Source organism: Oncorhynchus tshawytscha, linkage group LG25, assembly GCF_018296145.1.
Source record: "Oncorhynchus tshawytscha isolate Ot180627B linkage group LG25, Otsh_v2.0, whole genome shotgun sequence".
Classification (NCBI taxonomy): Eukaryota; Metazoa; Chordata; class Actinopteri; order Salmoniformes; family Salmonidae; genus Oncorhynchus; species Oncorhynchus tshawytscha.
Window position 1 is genome coordinate 28,533,885 of NC_056453.1, and position 26,239 is coordinate 28,560,123.

The 26,239-nt window shown below is 39.6% G+C and overlaps 1 protein-coding gene and 1 long non-coding RNA gene across 4 annotated transcripts in view; one reads left to right on the forward strand and one right to left on the reverse strand.

Annotated features, from left to right (window-relative positions):
• Positions 1 to 2,344: 2,344 nt before the first annotated feature.
• Positions 2,345 to 6,834, reverse strand: LOC112224578 (homeobox protein SIX2). Of its 2 annotated transcripts, none has more exons than XM_024388212.2 (2): positions 5,815 to 6,834; positions 2,345 to 4,383 (listed from the first exon to the last, which is right to left on the reverse strand). In XM_024388212.2, exons 1-2 carry the CDS (start codon positions 6,372 to 6,374, stop codon positions 4,080 to 4,082), a joined length of 864 nt encoding a protein of 287 aa, XP_024243980.1. In that variant the 5' UTR covers positions 6,375 to 6,834; the 3' UTR covers positions 2,345 to 4,079. The 2 variants fall into 2 exon arrangements, with proteins under 2 accessions (XP_024243980.1, XP_024243979.1); XM_024388211.2 differs by having other exon boundaries at positions 5,809 to 6,833.
• Positions 6,835 to 7,582: 748 nt separating this feature from the next.
• LOC112224580 overlaps positions 7,583 to 26,239 on the forward strand; it is a 43,778-nt gene continuing 25,121 nt past the window's right edge. The window contains exons 1-3 of one of the 2 annotated variants that reach the window (XR_002949470.2): positions 7,583 to 7,767; positions 10,172 to 10,270; positions 10,720 to 10,791. This is a non-coding gene — a long non-coding RNA (uncharacterized LOC112224580). The remainder of the gene's footprint in view (positions 7,768 to 10,171; positions 10,271 to 10,719; positions 10,792 to 26,239) is intronic. The other variant, XR_002949469.2, reaches the window with a different exon arrangement.

Sequence of the window (26,239 nt, forward strand, 5' to 3'; positions counted from 1 at the left end):
AATGCACTGTACATGCCTAGAAATCAATACTGTCTATGCTTATTAACCCCTATCATTTATTCACGTGTAATTAAAAGCTAGCTACGGGTGAATTATACCAACGTGTCAGAAAAGGTTTTATGTGAACATGTTGCTTGGTTAGGAGACTAGCCCAATCACAATCAATAGCATTTTAGAAAACAACAGCTTTGTTTCCAGAAAAATCTAGTCCTTAGTCTGTTATTGATATTTTGTTAAAATCTCAATTTTATCAGGAAAACTATATCAGATTAAATTACAAAACAAAAATAAAACCATGAGAAAAATGTCATCCCCAAATCTTGATGAGCACTATGTTGTCTAGAATTACATTTCAATTGACTAAAATCTTGCATTTAAATACATATCGGACATACATAATTAGTCATTTTGACAATTACAGAACAATGCAAATGTCAATCAATCCTGAATATGAGTAATTTGACGCGTGGGCATGAACAGAAGAATTGGGCCTACAGACTAATCACATATTCCAATCATTTCCATGATAAAGGCCAGGCTAAACCCATAGTTAAAGTATAATGGCCCACAATATATTACCTGGTGTAAGGTCTAACAGCAGGCTACACCAGTGCCTGTGTGAGCGAGCTTTCCGTTTGCGTAGAAAGACATTCGCCACTGGACCTGGTGTGGCCATTGACCCATAAAAAATATTCATCTGTCAACATTCCTTGGTGGAAATAGAATAGTCTCACTTGGTATATACGCCATAATGTTATACAATATTGGCAAAGGGGTGCACAAAGATAACCTATGCGTAAATATTATATTGCGTAAAGCATGCGTTGGTGTCGATGTGAGATATGCGCTAAAGTAATGCGTGACTCAACCTTGAACTGAATAGTCATTCTATTTACGATTATTGACATTCTCATTTACTAATTAAGCACTTATTAACTGGCTACTTGGAGTATGCTCACGTGACCTATAGTGCTTTTTATCTACAGGACAGTCAAAGCCATTGCGCAAGTCCCTGTGTATAATATTTTAACAATGAAAAACGGATGGCTTAACTTGTACTATTACAAGTACTGCAAGGCTGTTATCTGCACCAATTTAGTTGTAAATGTTACAGTCAATATAGGCCTAATACCACGAAGAGAAAATTGCTTACTAACCACAGCCACAGAAATTACACCAGCCTGTCTTACGCAGCTTTGTAAAATTCGGGAGAGAAAGAGAAACAGTGGAATGTGCAAAAATGCACTATTGTTTATTCTGTTTCCATTACTTTTCGTCGTTGCAGTTTGAGTAATGTTCCTATAAACTGGCTTCCCAGCATTAAATCAACATGTTGCATTGCATTTATAACCAAGGGGTCTGGTTAGCCCAGCTCATGCCGAAAGAGTTTTGTAACATTTTATGCCCAAAAGTTTAACAACCTCTCTGCCACTCTTAAGGCACACATACTGCACTCACACAAACTAGTTCAAATTCAGATTTCAGCTGTTGGAGAAAGAGAGAGAAAGTCAAGAGCAGAACCTTGCACTTCCCAGGAATTAAAATATTTGTCTTGTGAGAACCAAGGTATTTGGTGTTACGCCTATACCCAAACACAGACGGTATTATGGGGCATGGTTGTTTTGAGTATCCACTGAAATGTTTGCTAATTATAAAGTGAGAGGGCTGAATACCAGCGTCAATAACTTCATGGTCCATAAGCCAACAAGGTGTGATGCTCACCACTCAATACAAACGTTTGGTTATATAGCCACAATTATACGAATGCTATGTACAACCTATAAATGCACACTTTAAGCTAGCATCTTGCTTATATCTGAATACGTAGTCCAAGGCCACAAAGCAACAACAAAAAAATATTGTAAAGATCATATTCAGTACATGGAATTGGGTCCATAGGGCATACATTCAATTCAACTTATAATTGCGTAAGGTATCCATGCCTAGGACTCATGGAAGGGGACTGATTTAAATAAAGAGATGCAACTATCATAAACTATGTAAGGACTAAAACATTTAATATAAAATACCGACAATTCCTGAAAAGAGGAATGAATAGACCTATGTCAATGTTGTTTTTAGAAATATTCTACAAGACTTTGAAAGTAGAAGAGATTGGATGACGGCAGGTTGTGGGTTGAAGTTCTTCAAACCAAGTATCCCTTTTCAACACACGTTTCTAGTTCTGTGTTTGTCTCCGTGAACACCGCAATTTTGTTCTCATCGATAAGAAGAAGGAAACGTCAACCTCCGTTATGGTCTAATTTGTGTCAGATTTTATTGATAATTGCCAATGCACTCTTCAGTCCTGTTTTTAAAGAATGCCATAGAATGACAGCCGTAGTCAGGTTAATACTTTAATTCTATTCCATAGGCATATGACATAGTACTGTAAAATATCGTAGTGTAAGAAATATTATCTTTGCACCATATACATAGATGAGTAGGCAGAACTGACCTGACACGCATAATAACAAAAAACGCTAGACCCTACCCACTGGGCACACACTGGTTGAATCAATATGGTTTCCAAGTCATTTCAATGAAATTACGTTGAACCAAAGTGGGACAGACGTTGAATTGAGGTCTGTGCCCAGTGGGTATCTACACCATACTGCAGTCCATGCATGTAGTTAACACACACAATGGACAATGTCCAATTTCAGCAAGTTGCAAAATTGCTGCACTTGTTTTGCATTGAAGATAGATTTCAATAGAGTTTTCATTATCTTTAGCCTATATTGGAAGGGGGGTAATATGTCACGAAATCACAGCACAGCAGTAGGCCTAGAATAGAGGCCTACAGCAAACCTCTCTGTAAAAGTGTAATACGCATTGGCACTGGGGTTTTGGGCCTATACGCGCCATACACCTTCATCATATATCTTCAAACACGAAAATAACAAGACAAGGAAAACGCAAAAAACATATAGGCTATAAGAAAATATATATTTTACGTTTTCAAAGACTTCGTAGGCTACTTTGAAATGTTGTCTGGTCACATTACATTTCGAGAAATGACATACACCCAGGTCTAGGCCTACAGTAAGAAAAAAAAAGAAAACACAGGTCTCATGTAGCCCGATATGAGACCTGTGTTTTAACTTTTTTTTTCTTAGGTCTAGTCCCAGGTCTAGGCCTACAGTAAGATGCCTTTGCATCCGGTTTAATGGCTACCTTAGCCCACTTGATAGCCCAATATTGCAACACGATACTATCGAAATCGGAATCATAACGCGGAGAAGTAACACAGATGTATTTTCAGGTTAGACATTCTGTCGCCTTTCCAAAATAATGAATCAACGAAAATCATGCTCATCCTATGCTACTTTACGCACTGGTTGACATTATGGTCAACAATATAGTTTAAAATGTGAGTGTGGTTCTAAAGCATTTTGCAAAAAATCACAAGTGGTGTTTTCCATCGTATGAAATATATCTTAATGTGCAAAAACAAACTCCACACAAAAAATGAATTGCCATTTTTCAAATAAAAAGCTGAAATAATATAAATCAAACAAGTTCTCATTTTAAATGAATGCATTTCTTTTTTTTTATTGTAAAGGGTATATGAAACTATAGTGAGATCGATTTGTTTATGTTTTATTATTCATCGCAGAGTTAACATGCAGTCGCTTTCCAAATGAAAATACAAATAATAAGATATTATAATCTTTAATCGTTCACATACGGCTCTCATGATAGTAAAACACTTAAGCGATGATACCCCAAAACAAAATCAAACTGAATATGGCTCTCTTGGAAAACCTATGTGTAAACAAAAGGTCATGGGGTACCTGACTTTGAGTTTACGCATCTGTTGATATCTATCCCCTAAAATAATAACGATAATAGTAACAAGAATTAAGACATTTTATTGTTATTGTTTTCAACAATATAACATGTTATTACATTCCGGTAAAATACCTTTCAGCTAAACGCCTACCATCTCACCTCTCACCGTGTGAGCCACATTTTCCTGACTGTCCTTTCGCCTTTGCACCTCGCCTCGGGTGCCTGAAGCTTTTCTCAAACATCCACGTAACTCAGAAAGTCCCCTTCCAACCAGGGTCTCGTGTTTAAGAGCCGAGGTCGACCAGGTTAGACGACATAGGGTTCAGTATAGTATCGTGCAATGAGTGATGATGGTGCACAGAGTCATGGCTGGACACTGGCATGGCGCTAGGCCCGGGTGGAGGCGCTAGGCCGTGCATCTGCAGCCCCGAGTTTGAAGCGATGAGCATAGCCGGAGTCGACGAGGTGTTATCCGGAGTCCCTGAAGGCGTTTTGTCGTCGTCTGAGCTCCCCAAAAGTGTTTTATTTCCATTCATGGAAGAAGTCAATGGGTTGTGGCTGTTGGTGTTGGAGTTTTCGTTGTTTTCCCTGTGGAAAGGAAATATGATAATATGGTAAGTAATAATGAACCCTATATTAGCCCATATTGTCAGGTAGCCTATACAAACATGCATTCGCTTGCAAACAACACATAGTCTTATCATAATTATACCGAGCTATGTTTGAATGAACAATTTAGTACAGATTTTAATATACAACTTTTAGGAACTGGTAAATGAGCAGTGTGGGATATTTCGTCACCGTCATTGGTCTCCCCAGTATTTTTAATAAGAAGTTCTCATATAGCTAGTCTATGCAAGTTAAACAACAATGTGTGAAATTCATGAGACAAGGCCTATGTGAACTAGTAACAATGTTAGATTTTCGTGCATCATCTAGTTTCATTGTGCAGATCTTGTTTGCCCGCATAATAAAAACGGGAGAATCTAAGTTCAGGAAATACATACAGGGTTATTTATACCTATGCATTTGAGTGTGCATGCAACTTATTTTTGAATTCACACAGACGCAAACGACACACCCCTAAACAGAAATGCAATGTGTGTAAGATTTATATTAGTACCTTTACTGTTGCTATATAATTTATATAATTAAATTATTATTAGAAATTTGCAGTGGATTTAGCCGTTTCTGAACACATTTGTATCAATCACCACCCTACCCTTAATGAGGACGAATAGACGAATTTGTCACTACTGTATTTCACCAAGTCAATGTTAGAAAAAAAATATGTTTAAGCCATTTGAACTATATCTAAACTGGTGTAGGCTATTAGTTTGGGCCTATGGGTATGGCACACGGTAACTGTGTACACACAAGCTGGCAGGCGCAAATGACAGGCCTAATTATTGCTAAACGTGTATTAGGCATACATTTACAGTCTGAATCGCAATGACTCATGGTTTTAAAGTGGAAAGACATGATTTACGCAGTGGTTTCAGTTTGAATTAGTCGCCAGCGGGAGAAAGCAGACACCCTCCGAGTGAACACCTGACTAAATACATATTAAAGCTCTTCTGTACAGTATAATTTCGAAACTTGAAATGTAGGCATACAAACAGCTCATTAAGCAATAGCAAAATAACTACCACCCTCAAGCAGAATAAACACGTCTTGACATTCAAGGAACTTTTTTGAAACTAAATATATTATCTACATTTACATACATTCAGATGTGATCATGAAGCCAGAGTTAATATTTGGCATCCGTTGATTATGGATAGTTTAAATAGCAAAATAAAAGCATGATATTAGTTTGCTTTTGCTTATCAAAGTTAGAATGATTATCAATGGTAGCTTATAATAAATTATACTATAGTTTACCGTACCCTGAATTGAAATGAGAGGTTAGCATGTATAAATCAATATTTCCTAACAAATAATCCAAGTTAAAGTCAGCGTCCAGACTTTTACGCACACAAGCAATAAGACAAGGAGTAAACATTCACTTACTCGTACCTTTCCTTCGCTTCTGCCGCGCGGTCTCTTTGCCGTCTGTTTTTGAACCAGTTACTGACTTGCGTGGTTGTTAACCCGGTGCCTTCGGCGAGCTCCCTCTTCTCTCGCGGGGAAGGGTAGGGGTTATGTGTGTACCATTCTCTGAGTACGCTCCGGCTTTTCTCTTTGAAACAGTAACTTGTCTCCTCGCCGTCCCAGATAGACCGAGGCAGGGGGAACTTTCTGCGGACGCGGTACTTTCCCACAGCCCCGAGAGGGCGGCCTCGAAGCTTCTCCGCCTCGACGTAGTGCGCTTTGAGCCATAGCTGCTGCAGCTTCGGGTGATTGTGAGGGGAAAATTGGTGGCTCTCAAGGATCTTATAAAGCTCTCTGAAATTTCCTCTGTGGAATGCGACCACAGCTTTAGCTTTGAGAACACTTTCATTTTTGTGGAGGTGCTCACACGCGGGTAAAGACCACAAAAAGCGCCCGAGCCGTTCAATGTTTCCACCCTGTTGGAGGACCTCGCAGACGCAAGCAACTTGCTCTTGCGTAAAGCCAAAAGTTGGAAGCATAGACATGGTTGCTAGTTAATAAACAGGTATGTTTTTCTCTACTTACACGTCCCCTTTTATGGCTAAGACATTAAAGCAAGTAACCGACACTGTAAGTCCACAAATGACCATGAAAGTCTCCAAAAGTAGGCTGTATCAAAAATGACGAGGATAAAATCCAATCGAAAAGAAAAAATGAAAGTCCCGTTTATGAATAGCAGTACAAAATGCACAGCATTCCCCTCAAGGTACACCGAGAGAGAGTGTTTACTCCTTCCACAGTCGTTCTCCACCTTTTCTATGTCGTTTCAACATTACCTACTCCTGAAGACCAGGCTCGCTCGCTTGTTTTAATAATATTATTCTAAACTGGCAAGAAAAGCGATTATGTGAACTGTGATTGGTTGGTTATCTGACCCGGGGATGGTGAGGATAAGACAATAGTTTTAGTCAAATTATTTGCCATGGTTACGCTGTCATTCAATGTAACCCGATATGGTTTGAGGTGGCTCCCTGGCCTCACTGACTGATTGTTCCCTTCTATTCAAGCCCTCCAACCAATAGAAATATTGCCCAGATTTTTTCCTGTAAATGGGATTTTTTTCTCTCTCATGTTTGACAGACACTCGAGGCAGCCAAAGAGCGCAAGGCTGTGTAGCAGTGATCCCTCTTTCTGGGGAGGATGGCGCCAGAGCGTGCGACAGATCATGCTACCCAATGTTCATGTCCATAACGAGGAACCACATGTGTATGCACAGTTTCCACAATAACTGCTTATTCATTATATGTCATCTAACGTTTATTACATTGTAATAAGGAATTGTATGGAGGCCTAATTCACCTGGAACATCATGCTAAATAAATTATATTTAAACTATAGGCTAGGCGTGAATAACATTGCTGGGGGACAATACCTATAGTTTCACCACATATTTTGCATTATTTGCCATGTTTTGACACAGTAACAAAAATCTAAAGATACAGTATATCTCCAAGTATGAATCATTTGGGCCACTTGGGCCACTGTTGACACGTGGGAGACAGTTGAATTAAATAGATTTCTGTTAAAATAAAATCATAAGAAAAGTGCCCAGTTTTGAAGACAGTTCCCTCACCTTCAAATCCTAGTTTAACTCCTCATCTGCGCATTGATAACCTCTGGTGCAATTAACCATGCATTGTAGAGTATTTAATGCACATGCGGATATGACAAATGAACAAGGCAGGCAGGCAGGCATCCCGTGGGCACACATCCCCGGGAACTGTACAATGTGGAATACTGTAACATTAGAGCAAACGCACAAGGTGCCTGAATAACAAAACAAAGGTTGAGAGAGGTGTATTCTGCTATGAGAGCGCGGAGAGCTCGCGCTCTCTACGGCTTTCTGAGGGGAACGAGAGCTCCTACTTGATGCTGCTGGTAAGACAAATTAACCTCTTGTTTGGAGATGACAGGATATAAGACATATATTAGATGTTAATAATTAAATATGCCCATTATGTCTTTTTAAACTACCAATAATAATAATTGTTCTGAGTGAGAGTGCCATAGCTACCTGTTGTGAAGATGTAATTTTGTATTGACCGGTGGAGTGAAGAATTGACCAGTTGATAGATTTATATTGCATCACAGAGGGACCTCTTCATTAAGTACATTTACACTCACTAGTATCATATCACACGAGGCCAGGTCTCTTTCCATCCACAGATCTTAAACGCATCTCTGGTATCTGCTTTCTGTAAAATATAACGCAAAAACCTGTTTCAGCTTTCATCCGAAAAGCTTTTTGATCTAACTTAATAACACCTCAGACCACAAGAAAGCTTAGCAAAATTACATTTTGTGTGAAATTATAGAATCGCTGACGCTTGTAGTATAAATGGAAAGGGTGGTAATATGGCAAGAGATGAAAACGTGTTCTGCTCTGTGTTGTTATGCCTTCAATGAAAATGGACCTCGGTTGCCTTCCCTCTTTCAGGCGAGCTCGAGCTGCTCCAACCTGTGGGTCAGTGATCACAGGGTAGCCTGGCGCGGCGCGGGTGCAGCCTGGCGGGGCTCCTACACAGGTTTCGAACAAAAGTGTAGCCAACTCGTCTAGTCAACAAAATAGATGCGTGGGCCTATATTTTTGGGTAGAGAAAAATTGTCAACGACGAATGTTTCCTCGCATCAATTACTTTTTGATGTTAAGATTGATTGCAATTAGGCCAATAGGCCTACTTTGAATTTAAGTAGGCTAATCACGCATCCAAAATTATTTGGATATATTTGTTCAAAAAGCTATAATATTTATGGTAGCCTTTGTCTCTATTTCTCTTTAATATTGTAGCCTAGTTTAGTTTTACTCTTATTTCAGACCCATGTGCTCTAAATAAGATCCAGGAAACCGAGCCACTTAATTGCAAGAAAATCAGTCCTTAGTGAAAGGACAGTGGTCTGTCTCGTATGCACCTGTAGGTTAAAATGCATGCATAATGTATAGCCTATAGTCATACATGAAATCATGCATTTTAACATGCCGATCGAAGAAAGAGGTGTTAAACAAATGAAAAACGCACACTGACTATTTTCCATTTTATCATTAAGATGAATTATCTTGTAAGAAGACCCTTATCCGTTTTCATGTTGTGTTTTCACTCGCAAAAGGAACGTGTTTAATAAATTGACTTGGGTTTCGCCTGAAGCCAGTTTGCAGAGTGGTATTTCGGCATTAGCTTGACTGATGCTAATCATCAGGGGACAAGGCTGCTGAGATGGGTATTAATAAAAACAACGCTTCGATTTAATCGTGTAAACGAGTAGCCTATATGAAACATTCCTAATTTAACCATATTAGACTGAGCATTAATGAGTTATATATTCCCCGTTTTCGTCCACTTAAAAATAAATTCTCACAAAGGGAATGTAATAATAATAATAATATTAGGCTAATAGGCTATATGCGTGTAATAATTAAACAATTATTATCATAAATCCAAGGCTACAAGATGAAAGGGAAAATGTGTAAGAAATATTTAATAACTATGTTTAAAAAATAACCATTGCATATAACTTCCAATTGCCTATATCAAATGTATAAGTTCAATCAATGACACGAAATAGTGCTTCAAGACGGATCTAAAGGAGGGGTTAAGAAAACCCTTTTCATGGAGCAAAAGTGAGAACCCAAACGTTGTTTGACAGACCAGGCACTTCGAGCGCTTTTAAATTCGCGTATCTTCTCTAACAATCTAGAAGAAACAGCTAAATGTCTCCGAATTGAACCATAACATGCATAAAGCTCCCAAATCGTTTATGATAACTTTTGCGATGACCGTGACAATGGTCGTCTGTCCCCCCCCTTTTAGCACCATGTCTGATAATGACTGCTTGTGGGTAGACTATTTGACTATTGAGAAATGTTATTTTATGATCGTGTCTAATAGGTCATAGACTGTATAGGCATATAAAAACCTAGGCCAATTGCTCTAGCCACCATATAAAATAATATTTCATGAAATCCATTTGAAATTCTGATCTGACATATAGGCATTATACATTAGCCCATGTGAAAATAGTTTGAGTTATTAGGCCTAGCTATATGCTACTAAAAATAGTAATTTCACGAAAATCACATCAATCAAAACGTCATTCTGTTTGCGAGGGTCTTTGGGGATCATGAACTGAAAATTCTAAGAGCCAACTAGGCGTAGGTTACACATGGCTACAGTACAACTACAGAATAGAATAGAATTCCACCTCCTTGTCAACAGCAATGCAATGTCCTATACAGGCGTAGTGCTCCTTGCAGCTAAAGATGCGCCTATTAATTTATTTCTTGCAGGCGGAAAGTGCGCGCTGCAGGGCGACGGCGCAGTCACATGCGCCCATCAAAGCCTCTGCTGCAAGCGGGAGGAACCTGGCAGTGACAGGCCGAATCAAGGTACCCGTCTCGCCTTGACAGTGTTTGTAAACCTCTTGTTTCCATGGATCATTTTGATCAGAGCTTCGCTGGGCCCGCGTGGCTCGTCAGAGCGGTGATTATTACAATGCTGATGAATGGGGATCGCGTTTCTTCTAATAGCCGCCCCCTATTTTCACAACCTCCCACCGCTAACCCGAGAGCTCTCTGCCACGACCTCCACTAATTGGACTGATTATTGCAAGATGTTTTGGGGGAGCGCAGGGTGGCTGCGGGACGTGGCTTTTCCGTAGCCTACCCCGAGACAGGCCCGACGTGGGTTGATGAGTTACATTCTTTCAGACATGTCATGTTGGGCAGACAGAGAGAACGAATTAAACCCAGGCGTTTGGTGTCTCTGCTGTTTAAGGATCTATGAATGAGGGCCTATGCAATAATTAAATGTTTATATCTACCTTGTTACCCAATAGGCCTACACAGGAAGGAGTACTGGAAGGACTGAGGAGATCTTGTCTTAATGTACAGACAGACCAGGAGGCAAGGTTGGTCAAATATGGTTCACGCAGTAGATGATAGGCTATCAATAACACAGACCTAGCTGATTTTTAGAGCTGTTTTGAAATAAGACCTACGCTACTCACGAATATGCCAGGTTATTCTATATTCTCATTAAGAAACACATATCGAACAATTGATTATGAGTATAGCCTATCCATATAGGCTATGTAGCATAAGATTTAGGCTACTCTGATTTACAGAATTACGCATGGACATTCTCTTGGGCATTGTGTACAAACCTCAGATCACAGATTAGATTTGCGCCCAACGCAGGTGTGAGCGATCACTCTAGCAACAAGTGGCTTTCTTCAACCTTTCCACGGGGGCTGGAGTGTGCGCCCTGGGCCGCTACTGAGACTAATTATTTCAATCAATCATTTGATTTGATTCCTGTTTATTTTCAGTGCTCGCTTAGTTACTTCACCCGTACACTGAATCTATTATGCATTTTCCCTTCACATCCATAGCACGAACTATAATTTGAAGTGGAGTACTACTCCAGCACCCCTGATACTTCACGCTTGGTAACCTTTATTGTCCCCGGAGACCCAGGCTGCGCGTGACATCTCATGGGCTGCCTCTTGTCAAGGCGCTAGGTGAAAGCGCAAGTAGCTGTGTGGATACAGCTACCTTATGTAAAGCGTGTGCAGTTTTGGAGACCAATTTAGGCCCATTAACTCTGGTCTTATAGGCCTACATACACGGACAAAATATAGCCTATTCCAGAGCCTCTCAAAGTGTGATATTATTATTTCTATTATAGGCCAGCGTCTGCGTAAATTGCATTAAAAAAAACTTTTAACAACAAACACCGTCTGAACCGCGGGCGTCACTGTTTTGCCAGGAAGAAGACCTTTGAAGAGAGGAGAGCACCTGCGGTCTGTATTTTTCCCTGTTGATAGGCCTATCTTCTCCAAAACAGCCAAAAGGGTTTTAAGTTGTTTAATGAGAAAACAAACTATTGTCCACATAGATTCTCACAAGGGCTCGGTAGTCTTTATAGTTTATACTCACAGTAAGTGCAAAGTAGAGTGAAACATGTAAACATTTTTATCAAATATTTTAGGTTAGGCTTAAATTAACTTGCCACTACGCTATAGAAACAACGGGTCAACTATCGGTGATTTACACAAAAATATTTGATGATAGAGATAATGAAGGAAAAAATGAAAAAAAAAAATATTATTATTATTATTTAGATGGTTGGTTATACAAAGTGACGAATTAATTATAGCAGTAGTCACTAGCATTAGTACAACTCAGTAGCCTATTCGAATTGTGCTGTTTTGCAGGTAGGTCTATTGCTAATCAGAAAATGTCATTCTGATGACACTGCAGAAGGCACCACTGAGGCAACATGGCCCATAGAGCGAAACATCAAACCTCCTGAAACCATGTCCCACCCAGCACTGTATAACATTTCTCAGGGACCAATGCACGCGTTCAAAGGCAGATTGGGCGAACTACATGGACAAAACACATACTTAATTGGCACTTTATTGAAATCGTTGCTTGTGATTTGATTGTCAGCTTGTTTTGTCTATTGACCTCTCTCACCCTTCATGGCATCATTGTTCTTTAAGATGTGAGACTAATGATATACACACTATAGATTATGAATCTGGAAACAAATGTTAAATTCCCGGAAATATTGGTGAATAAACACAATTTTCTATTTCTTTCAAGAAAACCAAGCAAACACTTTTTTAGAATTACTGAAAAAGTCTGCTTCCGACTTCTCCCATTTATTCAAATTGCATTTCAGCATTATCTGCCAACCTTTCTTACTAAGCTGTACATTTATTTTCTCAGCGTTTCGCCATAGACTCAATGACTATTTTAATCATTTTAGTATTATTTTTGGATGATCATTTAATTATTTAACCCTTATCTAAAACATGATCCATTCAGATTCTCCAAACAAGGAACAGGCAAGCTGGAGATACATCCTATAGATCGTTTCAGTGCTTATTAGAATTTCACATTCAGATTCAAATTCAGAACAAGAAAATCAAAAATGTATCTATTTTCCTCCTGAGTTGATGTTATTGTTCAATGAGCATTAGACTAGATTAATACACTGGGTGATAGGGAAGGGTTTCTTTACAGTGCCCTCATTACCTCTGCTTCCCCATATGGGCATCGGATAGGCTGGATAGGTGTACTGCACTCGTCTGCTGTGTGGGACAGAGAAAATACTTTTACCTGGCCACCTAACAAGGAGTGTAGGGTCAGCTAAGATGGCTTCTACCGCAGAGGATGTTGTTACAATCTGATACCTCTCACCAACCAGGTTGTGCTCTTTTCTCAATCCCTCCTGTCACATATACTATGACTACAATGGCCTGTTACAGTCTGGGAGGGTATCTCTTTACGTATACTGTAATGCAGTTCGCTCTCTGGTCATAGAAACCTGCAACATCGCTTAATGTTTTCCCCTTATGCAAGGTTCCTTTTATAGCACATGGACTTTATATGTCAGGAAAGATTTTATTAACATTGATCCACAGTAATTAGTTATGTGCTAATGCTGAGTTTGTATCCATTCCTGTCCTCTGGATTTTACTGCGATTTGTGGTTTCACTTGAAACTAGGAGTTCATGGGGTGTCACAAGCCACATGGCCAGTTAATACTTCCACGATACAGTCAGTTGTAGTAATGTATGATACTGCTGCACCATATAAGTACAGTACAGAATGCAGGACATACTGTAGGCCTACATGTTTTTGTCATATACAGACCATTGACCAATTGATCTTGACTCATTGCTAGCTATTATCATGTCATGCTTTACTGTACTTTGAAGGACTGTTTTATGTGTTTGCGTGCAGCATTAAAACATGTTCACCTCCTTCCAGTACAGTAAGTTCATGAGTTCAAGCAGTGTTTCCCCTAGGATTTTTTTCCGGCAGCGATGGGGGCTTCCCCGACCAAAATATTTAAAGGCCCTCCTCTTGGCCCCGGAGACAAAATGTTGCTGTTTTGAAGCTAGTTTCCTGCAGTTCTACACATTCTGTCAAGGCTTATGCAGTGTTCTTATGCTATCTGAGTGACTCAAACACAACAAAATCAATGGAGGCCCCATGCCATGCTATTCTTGGAATTTTAGATTCACTCTGACTGTCTAGTTTTTATTTTGGTAATTGTTAGTTCTCAAATATGATCTTATTAACAAATATATAGCTCCATTATATTTTCTACATACTATATTTCTGGTTTTAGTCTTTTAAGTTTACACTGAAAACATTTACCATCCTGAATTATTAATATTTATTTGAGTGGCAGCAATGATTTTATGAACATAGGGGGAACACTGAGTTCAAGACAATGACAGTTCTTGCCTAGTTTTCTCTATGTATAGCAGAATAGAGTACATTAGAATCAATACATTAGAACTTCTATAGTGTCTTACACCAATCCAAACTATGGCTGATCCATCCTTCTGAACATGTGTCTTTAGCATCAGAAAGCAAACTCTATAATTGTATTCTTTTCATAATAATGAGTTCCTTCTCAAGATCTCAGATTGTCAATCAAGCATGTCAGTATTTAAAGTGGAGTGCCTTTAATTGTGTTATATAAAAACATGTATAGATTAGGCAAGAGATATTTGATGTGTAAATAAACGTATACATACTTGTTTTTATATGGAGGAGTGGAATTTCATGATTGTTTTTTAATTCGGCCAGTCTGGCAAATTAAACGCCTGCAAAATTCAGGAAGCTAACAATTACAATCAATTTGAGTGTGCAACCACAGTATACACCAGGAAATGGCCCATATGTGTCATTACAGATACAGTAGTTTTCCTTTCTACTGCTGCTTTTGCTAATGTTAACATGGAAATTAATCATTTTCCTGTTGACTAAAACATTAGATATTTTTTAACACAACTCATTTAGATGAATTCCAAGAACGGATCCTTCTTTGTAACAAACTATTCGATTCATCAAAATGGACTTAAACTTTTCCCATAAAAGTTCAGATGTTCTGAGTCAACTATGTAAGATTTGTTCACCTTGTTTCTTCCAAAGTAATAACATATGGCCCTGTAACTGACCTCAGATATTTCACTTGTTTCTCACTTCTGCAAGTCAGTATCACGTTCAATCATCATTGAGCTGGCATAATGTGTCAGATTGTGAGCTTAATGGTCAATCGCCCTTTCAATGTGGATAAAACTCAACACACTGGTGTGTGGTTCTGGGGTGAAATACCATGACAAGTTTTATTATGATATTTTAAGAATGTTACTCATTTTACATTTGATAATATTGACATTATATTGTTATTCTTCACCTTGTGTTATTCAAACTCTGATTGTCAATGAGCAGTATGAAAGAAAATTACATTTACATTAGTTGAAGGTCAATAAATGATACTGTACTGAAAATAAATTATTAAGTGGTTCTTTCTCAGCTCTTAATGTTCCTTGGAGAACTCTTGCCCAACAAATAACCGTTCAGTGAAGTGTGGGGTTCTTGATGTGGCATCTACGGTTCTTCAGAAATGTATGGTTCTTGAAATGTATGGAAGCCTGGAGATGTGTCCCTTTCATAGGACACTGCAAATTGGCCAGTGTTAAATAGTGTTGAGTTTTCAGTGTAACATTTCTACTGTTGATTCAAGAGTTAAAATAACACCGTAAAGAGTTCAATTAACACTCAGTGGTGTAAAATAACCCCAGGGTTGGTGTTAATAACCAGAGTTGAACCAAAACTACAGTCATCATTATCATATTTCCCAGCATGCTCTATTGCCGGTATATTTTTTAAAATTGTTTGTTTCAATATCAATGTTTTTGCATGTACATTGATTGATTAATTAATCTTATGCATCTCAAATATAAATAACAAGCACTTTTCTGAAATATTCCAATCTGTTACTTGGCTTATTGCACCTGATCCTGAAATGGCTGTTCCAGTTGAGATGTTTAAGGTCTCATATCTTAGTCTTTCCAAGCCTGGCAGTCATTCTTGATGCAGGTTGCGAGTGAATAAACATTCTAAATAATATGACTTGCAGGCCTGATGTGGCCTGTAAACTATGAGTTTCAGGCCACTATATTAGGGTAAAACTAGACCCTCAAAAGAAGGCCTTATAAAATATGCTGAGTGTACAAAACATTAGGAACACCTGCTCTTTCCATGACAGACTGACCAGGTGAATCCAGGTGAAAGCTATGCTCCCTTATTGATGTCACTTGTTGAATCCACTTTATACGTGTAGATGAAGGGGATAATTGAGACATGGATTGTGTATGTGTGCCATTCAGAGGGTGAATGGGCATGATAAAATATTTAAGTGCCTTTGAACAGGGTATGTTAGTAGGTGCCAGGCGCAATGATTTGAGTGTGTCAAGAACTGCAACGCTGCTGTGTTTTTCACACTCAACAGTTTCCTGTGTGTATCAAGAATGGTCCACTACTCAAAGGACATCCAGCCAACTTGACACAACTGTGGAAAGCATTGGAGTCAACATGGGCCAGCATCCCTGTGGAATGCTTGACACCTTGTAGAGTCCATGTCCCAATGAATTGAGGCTGTTCTGATGGCAAAAAGGGGGTGTGCAACTCCATATTAGGAAGGTGTTCTTAATGTTTGGTATACTCAGTGTATGTATTGTATTGTCTTAAATAATTACATTTCAATTACAACATATTCACTTAGGTCCTCACTTGGTGAAGGTCACAGAACTGAAAATGAATGAATGCAACAACCATGTCTTTGTCACAAGCAAACACAGTCATGGGTGGTACTGGTATCTAAACTCCACCCGAATGGCACACTGGGGAATATGCGAAAAAGGCCCTACAGCAGGGCTATTCAATTCTGGTCCTATTTTGTATGGTTCTTCAGAGACCCTAAAATGGTTATCCTATGGCATCGCTCTCAAGAACCTTATATGGTTCCAACTTGCACCTTTATTTTTAACAGTATGATATGAAGGCAATGCTATTTTTTTTTTATAGTTTGTTTCTTAAAGACTATTTTCAGCATTATTCAGTTAAAATCAGACAAACCTGTTTAAGCAAACATATTTATGTATAATTAATATCTCAGTAGAAAGCCCTTCAGTATTTCAAAAACAGGGATAGTTTATTAGGCCCAAAAGGAAACGATATTGAACTATGATTATTTCCTAGATAAAAAGAACACACATACAACTTCCGAATGTGTAACAACATCTAACAGCACAAAAAATGTAGGTGTATCTGTTTCTGACATTTTAATGGGATTGATTAATAGTTCAAAAACGGCTATTGTAAGCATGTCTCTAGCTGTCTACAACAGAGCCATACATTTAAATATATGTCTTTGGTCTATAGTATATACAGTATCATGGTCTGTACATGAAGTACATATAGCGGGGGAGTATACATTTTTTGTAGGATGAGGTTTACTGAAGACATGCTTCCCTGCAAGCAGAGGAAAATATGGCCTTCACTGGGAGAGGGGGATTACTGTCAGTTGCTCACAAATTGCAATAATACCCGGAGCTCGGCCACCCACACACGCGTTGAGAGACAAGTGATAAATTGCTACATGTGTCCATTCCACATTGGCAACTCGTGACCCTTAAACGGGCAACACTATATCCATTCTTTTCACTGACACTTAGAAAAAGCATGTGTGAATTACCAACCCCTCTGAAACCTGTTTATTTATAATTGGTTATAACATGTATGAAAATAATGAAATATATTTTTCTTTCATTTAATGTATTTATTTATAAGATGACTTTGTATATGTACTGTATACCATCTAATGGGTATCTTTAATGAGTATAAACAGCTTCAGGGGAGCAAAAACACTGATCAGGCTACCATACATGTACAGTAACATCCCCACTCCTCTCCTCTGTTCACTCTTCTCCCTCACACCCAGCAGATGGCTAATCGAGTAACAGAATTTAATGAGCACTGCTGAAAGTAATAATGAAATATGGCCCTTTTGTCTTCATATTGACATCTTAACTGTCAGGACCTGCATCCATTCAGCATATAATATTAATCATCTAGGAAATGGGGAAGCTTATACCATATTCATATTTGTTTCCTGTCTTGGCTAGTGGAAAGGCACAGTGTTCAAATTGTATCTCCCCTTAGTGCATCAGTGAAGGAATGGAGTGTGGGTGGACTGCATCTGTGGGGAGGGGGGGCTCTTTAGCTCCAGTAGTGAAGACAGTAGAGAATTCAATGCTCAGGCATTAAAGCTGACTTAACACCCTCAGGTCAGGGCACATGAAAGACCTAATCACTGGGAGTAAGATCCGTCTGTCTGCACACACTCTGCAGCTGGCGCAGGAGGAGAGGCAAGGCGGCAGGCTATGTGTGTGTGTGTGTGTGTGTGTGTGTGTGTGTGTGTGTGTGTGTGTGAGAGTGAGAGAGAGAGAGAGAGAGAGAGAATGACTGAGCCTCCCCGTGCTACAGAGCATGTGTGCAGTACACTGTACCGACCAACAGTACACACGGTGTCTTTAGAAAGTATACACACCCCTTTACTTTTTCCACATTTTGTTGTGTTTAAGCCTGAATTTAAAATGGATTCAATTGCGATTTTGTGTCACTGATCTACACACAATACCCAATAATGTCAAAGTTGAATTTTGTTTGTAGAACAGTTTATAAAAAATTTAAAAATAAAAGCTGAAATGTCTTGATTCAAAACACACTTCAGTCCCGCATATACATAGAGTGATGCTTGTGCTGCTGGTGCTGAAGAACTGTAGAACTGAAGTCATTCATACAATCTGGCCAGGTTAATATCAAGATTTTAATTTGGTAAAATCGCACAGTGTGACATGATAATCGTAAAATACTGAATCCGATGTACAGTCTGCAAAGGCCTTTAACAAATTACATAATAAGTTGCATGGACTCATTCCGTGTTCAATAAGAGTGGTTAACATGATTTTTGATTGACTATCCCATCTTTGTATCCCACACATACAATTATCTGTAAGGTCTCTCAATCGAGTAGTACATTTCTAGCACAGATTCAACAACAAAGACCAGGGAGGTTTTTCAATACCTCACAACAAAGGCATTCAAAATGCCTTGATAGATGTGAAAAAAAGCAGAAAGAAAAGCAGACGTGGAATATCCCTTTGAGCATGTTGATGTCATTAATTGGGCTTTGGAAGCTGTATCAATATACCCAGTCACCACAAAGATACAGGCATCATTCCTAAGGTGATTTTTTAAATGGCTGTGATAGGAGAAAACTGAGGATGGATCAACAACTTTGTAGTTACTTCACAATACGAACCTAAACGACCGAGAGAAAAGGAAGCCTGTACAAAATAAAACATTTCCAAAACATTCATCCTGTTTGCAACAAGAGACTTAAGTAAAAAATGTAGCAAAGAAATACACTTTTTGTCCTGAATACAAAGCATTATGTTTAGGGCAAATCCACATCACTGAGTACTCTTCATATTTTCAAGCATGGTGGTGGCTGCATCATGTTATGGGTATGGTTGTCATCGGCAAGGACTAAGGAGTTTTTTAGGATAAAAAGAAACAGAATACAGCTATAAGCAAAGGCAAAATCCTAGAGGAAAACCTGGTTCAGTCTGCTTTCCACCAGACACTGGGAGACAAATTCACCTTTCAGCAGGACAATAACCCAAAACACAAGGCCAAATCTACACTGGAGTTGCTTACCAAGATGACATTAAATGTTCCCAGAGTGACCTAGTTACAGTTTTGACTAATCCGCTTGAAAATCTATTGCAAGACATGAAAATAGCTGTCTAGCAATGATCAACAATCAACTTGAAAGAGCTTGAAGAATTTTTAAATAATAATGGGCAAATATTGTACAATCCAGGTGTGCAAAGCCCTTAGAGACTTACCCAAAAATACTCACAGATGTAGTCACTGCCAAAGGTGCTTCTACAAAGTATTGACTCAGGGATGTGAATACTTATTTAAATGAGATATTTATGTATTTCATTTTCAATACATTTGTAAAAATGTCTAAAAACATGTTTGATTTCAGGCTGTAACACAACAAAACGTGGAAAAAGTACAAGGGTATGAATACTTTCTGAAGTCAATGCCCTTTCAACTCTCTAGTTGCAAATGAGGCCTGCAGCCCCATGATATGTTTCTGTGTGAAGTTATGGCCCAAAATAAAATAAAATAAATCTATAAAGCAGTACAAAACCTTTGTCGAAAAAGCAGGAGGATATTTATTATGGCGAAAGTCACTTATGTGCTTCCTGCAAGCAGCAGCCTGTGCTGTGTGCTCCACCTCGGGGAGCTGTGCGCGGGGGTCAGGGTTTGGTTTGCAGGCCAGCCTCGACCCACGCTGAGGAGGAAGGCCACCGCAGTCATATTTACATCAAGTACTGTAATATTATCAATAAAAGCCTGGAGCCAGGCACCTTGCTGTAACTCACAGCAGACAATTGGCTGTGCAGCTGTTCTGGCCTCATCCTCCTCAGGGCAAAGGGGGGATGACGCTGGGTCGGTGAGGAGGAGAGTAGGGAGGAGGGAGGATGGAGGTGAAAAGGGGAGGGAAGGGGAGAGGAGAGGGTGAAAGACGGGCGTCCCAGCTAAAACTGTGCACAAATCTAATCCTCAGGTCAAATTGTGGCTTGTTGTCCTTTGTGTGAGATTTGGAAACACATCCAGGGAGTTGGGGAATATTAATGAGAAGATATACAGTAGTGACAACAAGTGAATTTGTGAGTTTATTTGGTTATAATGAGGCAAAACAGTTGTACTGATCTCATTGTGTATTTGATGAATTCATCATTAGTTGAAATTATTGGATAACAAACAGACAGTAGCTTTAAAATCAAAAGTAGAAATATTATTTTGCATGATACTGCAGTGACGTTCCACTCTGTCCCTGGTAGACAGTGTTACTTGGTTTCCAGCAGCTGGTTATCTATATGACCTCATTACATGACCTCATCAGCCAGAGATAACAGCAGGCCTCAGTCCACCTGAGCTGGACCAAATGAAGAGCATGAATAATAACCAGTCTCCTTGTCTCCCTATCTGAAAACACACCCCTGGTACTGTAACACCGCATTGTAAACAGATCATTTTTAAAATAGTTCCACGAAGTGAACATAAGGATACATATACAAATATTTAATGAACAAATAGATTTCATGAATAAATATTTGTGAGACAATTCAGAGAAAAAGTTTGATAGCGAGTTTGGTTGAAATTCTCACCAAGTTGGAGATTGGGGTGGGAAGGTTGAGTGTGTATCATTTACATGTTGCGAGGGGAAGTGGTATGAGATACTTAAAGACGAAAATTGCCCCACTTAGCCAAACAAACTGCCCTGCGTTAACCCAAGCTCTCTAATGGCCAATAAAACCAGGATGTTCATCTCCCTCCTTGGTCTTGCAAAAACTAGGCAGAAATTAGCCAGCGTAAATAAATTCCAGTGGAGGTCGAGTTAATGACTGCTTATTTCTGGATGTCTCGTGAAGGTCAATAAGGTCTGGAACAGATAGGATGTACATAATAGGCCTAACATGCCTTTTATAAGCCCTCGCTCGTTTGAACTTAAAACCACTGGGAGAGAACACAGACCCTCACATAAAAACACACTGAATTCTGAACGTCGACTTTGAAGTTTTCTGTCTGACCTCTTCTGTTACAGGCACGTCTTCCCCCCTCTCCCTCTCCATCCCAAATTCCCCCTGATTCGCATTCAAATGATCATCCAGTGTCACTCAGTAAATTCACTTTCCTTGAAAAGTGTTTGAACTTCACATTTTCCCCTTTTTGTCTAGATACAGAGATCTCAGTCGTTCTAAGTTGACGAATAATGTAGTTTATTGGGGTGGTGGTTGAGGTGGGGATTGGGGTGTGGGGGTCTGGGTGTCCTTCTAATGGTTTCTTTGGAAACCATATGTCCTTCATGTCAGCTCTACAGTTACAGTTTAGGCTAGAGTGAAAGACAGACAAGTTGTAAAATAAGAGGCCTTAGGGCTTTTTAAAACAGATCTCACTGTATTTCGTTACCGTCAATAAATTCAGCCCTGCGATAGTGCTGATATAAATTAGGGGTCCTGTTCAGCTGTAACTATACATCCCAAGGTGTCATTGTTGCAGCGGCTCCGCGTCTCACTGCACACTCACACATTGGGTAATTAGAGGGCCACTTCTCCAGCCAGTGCCTTTTCTCTCTGGGTCACTGGTAGCAAAGGGGTCTTAAACTTTATATTCCCTGATGGAGCGGAAAAGCTAGCGCAACCTTACAGTTTGATGTTTTGGTAAAATCTCATTACGGGCCCTTTCTTTTTTTAGGGCGTAGAGTGTTTAACTGGAGTGGAAGGGGTAATTGTAAGATCCAGGGTGTCGTTTCCATGTGCCGGCCAAGTTTGAGGGCCTCATAAATGCTAACAGATACTGCAAACCCAATTTAGACTCAATGTAAAACTTTACACTGTACATGTAAAAAGGATGCGAGGGAAAATGTTTGTTGTATTACCCAGACTGTTCTTATTGTTCACAGCAGGCCTGTTTCCCCTGTATATTCACATAGACAAATACAGTGACGGGATAAATACAAACCAATTTAGATAAATATATAGTCTGTTAGTCTGTTCATCTCTATGATTAACCACCCTTATTTTTAAACATTTATAAAATACACGTACACATTTTATTGTATTGAAATAATATTTATTAAAGTCAATAGGTCATATATTATTTTATCATAAACATAACTATTGTTATTATTAATAGCATTAGTAGTCATAGCCGTTGCAGTAGTCAAATTTGTATAAGCAAATATTTCTACTCTAATAGCTATCAAAGCTACAGTGTACATCTTCAGTGAATCTCCTGGAATACTTTTTAAAAATCTATTTTCTTAGTGGGAGAGGATAAATGTGGCACTTAGTTTTACAGGATCCACTGAGTGAAAACTGCCCATGAGCAGTAATTTCCATTCAAAAATGCTCTCTCTGTGAATTACCAGATAGGCAGCTTTGAAAGCTTATCTTGTGCATCTCAGCATATTTGAAGACTTTTTTCATATGTAATCTTGGAAGTAATTTAATAAATTCAGTCAGCCCCGTGTGGGATTAGAAGACGTTGGCTCAGTCGGCGAAGGCTTTTATGGAAAGACATTCTAGCCAGAGTCAATGCTAATTGAATGAGCCGACACATTTACCTGTATCTCACCTTTCCTGTTTGTAGCCACACTCCAAACTGCACTTATGAAAGACCCCATCCAGTTTGTTTTCACAATCTATTTATTTTTTCCCTCAAAAATGAAATATTCTGTGTTCGTTTAAGCCGTTTCTTGCCAGGACGAGAACTTCTCATTGGAAACGGGGGTTAAGCTTTCGACAGACAGAGCAAGGAAAACCTTTTGAAAGAGGGATCCAAGAGAAATAGAAAACACTCGCTTTTGGCTCTGTGGTCAAACATGGGTGTAGAGGACAGGCTGGCACTTGGCCCGGAGAGTGTGAGCGCCCCTGCCCTCTCCGAGACTAAACCGGGCCAGCAGTCACACTGAACAAGTGGGCACAGAGGCACAGGAAGAGAGACAGACAGACAGACAGACAGACAGACAGACAGACAGACAGACAGACAGACAGACAGACAGACAGACAGACAGACAGACAGACAGACAGACAGACAGACAGACAGACAGACAGACAGACAGACAGACAGACAGACAGACAGACAGACAGACAGACAGACAGACAGACAGACAGACAGACAGACAGACAGACAGACAGACAGACAGACAGACATGGAATGGTGGAACAGGAAATGATACGGGATCCTCTTATTTCCCAAATGTTTTCTGCTGCTGCAACTAGAACGGTAAGGCCTGCCTGCTCTGACTGACAGTGGTGCGGAGGGAAGCTGACATTGTTGAAGTATAAATTTCACAGTTTGTGTTTTGGGAAAAACAGTGAGTCAGATCAGTCCCTCTCGATTGGGGAGATGGGCCTGACCCGCAGTCGACCTGGCGGCGGAGGCCTTTTTTTTTATTGGCCAGTCAAGTTAAATTTATAAAGGCAACGCAACTCAATTCATGGTTTCTCAAAACTACAGTTCATCCCACGTTTAGGGTTTAGTGCACACACACCACTGTCCATATTTTTCACTGTCTCTGGCACTTTTGACTTTGATGTAAAAAATCCCATGAACGTTTCCTAAATAGTACTGGCGAATAATCTGAAGTCTTGGGTTATATGTCTAGCTACACATAGACTAGATTATGGAATAAAGTCTAAACAAATAGTGTATGCTCAGAGAAGTGTGAAAATTACACAACAGGGGCACAACCCATACACACAACTCCACCTCCACCCACACCTCCACACACACCTCCACACACACACACACACACACACACACACACACACACACACACACACACACACACACACACACACACACACACACACACACACACACACACACACACAGCCAAGGTGTCCTCTAAAGGACCTTCTCCTGAACCCTCCACAAGGGAAGAGCTCTGAGGTATTGCGACAACCCTTGTGATTGATGGGTAAAACAAAACCTTCCTGTAATAAAAGGGAACACTGTGCAACAAAAGATGGCATTCTAAAAATCCTCTATCAATATCCAAATATGGATCACTTTAGTATGAGGAGAAAAGAAAGGAAAACTATACGGTATTGTGTGAATTCATCTGGTGAATGGACCAGGTCAGTGCAGGATTATTAAGTGGAGGACAGATTCCTTTTCAGGACTAGAAAACCAAAGTCTGGAATCAATCTGTGATGATACCCCTTGAGCCACCCCATGCTATTTTACAGCCTCCCAAGTTTATGCCTTCTGTTGTTTTATCAGTTGTGATACATTTTTTTTCACTCTACCTGCTCACAAGTTCTTTACCAGAGAGCTGAAACATTATAGCGGTAATAAATACTGAAAGGGGTGTAGCTCTCTGCCCCTAACTCGTCCCTCGGCCCCTCTCTGTCCCATGGGACTTGGGCTGATATGCATCAGTCTCGTCCTACCCTCGGACGCACATCAAACTCCCACACACTTCTTCTCTTTCTTCCACTCTGACTCTTTCCCTCTTTCACTCTCTCTCCCTCTCTCAGATAACTTAGCCTATTGAATCATGTCTCAGTTCAGTAGTTGAACAAGTGCAACAACACCTATGTTGGGCCAGAATCTATCCAGCAGGGCTTTATGGTCAAGGAAGAGGCTGGATTTATAGAGCGAACAGACTCGCCGGCTGGCTTCAAGTTCTGACCACAGCTCCTTGAACAGACAGACGACTCATTGTTCCTCAGTGACTCGCCCGGTGCGCTTAATTAAAGCTAAATTGAGGGAATGCCCCGCAACTTTGGAGCACAGGCCCTCTCCATCCACCAAGGATTGGGCTTCCTCTAGCTCTGCTCTGAGGATGTCTGGATTCTGTCTTTTATCAACTTGTTCAGGAAATTAGAGCCACCCCTACCGCACTCAACCCCTATGGAGTTACATACACACGCACACACAAACACCAGAAAGGCAGCATCCATGCACCACACACACACAAATTAAGAGAGTTAATTCAGGTAAATTGGTCATGCATGTGGGATGTCTGTTCCCTACTGGCCTGCTTGAGGGTTGTGGTAGGATATGGGTTATAGCACATCAGCCTTGAAAACAAGAACAGAATTAGAATAGAAGTGAGTCGTTCCATGTCATTTCAGCAAGCCATGACACCCACCATTTCAGGTAGTTATGAAATTGTTTCTGTAGTTAGAAACAGGTAAGATTCACATTCCTGAAACATTATTTTGTTGAAATTAAATTGTATCTTTGAGAAATGAAGCTTGCACCCAAATTGACCATTTTAATTTATAGGATTTAGAAAAATATTAAATAAAGAAAGTACCCAACATTCGATTTGGACCAAACTTCTTCCTACCAATGAGAAAGACATGAGGAATCTCAAAAAATTGTCAAAAGCCACCCCCGGACCCCCCACACCCCAAGAACCAGTATACAGTATCGGTTCTCTATGTTTGACAAGTAGTATGAAGCTGTGGCTTGGAGTATTGCTTTTCTATACTATGTAATGTATTCCCTATGAATCTAATGATGTTTTTTTCCCCTCTTCAGAGAAATTTGTCATTGAAGTTGCTTGCATAATTTACCATAGAGTAGTGTGAATAGCACCAGGTTTTGACCACTAGATACCACTATTCCTGCTATACCGCCACACTATTTTATCCATTTTGCTGTTCTCTTGTGTTTATTGAATAGATCACAACATTTCCTTCGCAACATTGAGTAGAAAACCAATAGATTTCGCTCATGATGAAAATAAATTGTTTGGTCATCCTCACAATTCAAGTGAGTCTTTCATGAAAGCAATTCAGTTTGTCTTTCTTTTAAACTTAATCCGTGTCAAGGAAACGACCCCTTCATGTGTGGTTTATTCCCATCAAAAAGGTCTGGATT

What these genes read in the sequence shown, in the direction of transcription:
- LOC112224578 (XM_024388211.2), bottom strand. Translation starts at nt 6,374, where the DNA reads ATGTCTATGCTTCCAACTTTTGGCTTTACGCAAGAGCAAGTTGCTTGC. An exon ending in GAAGCGAAGGAAAGGTACGA is followed by an intron (nt 4,384 to 5,808) that starts GTAAGTGAATGT and finishes TCCTTTCCACAG; the next exon opens with GGAAAACAACGAAAACTCCA.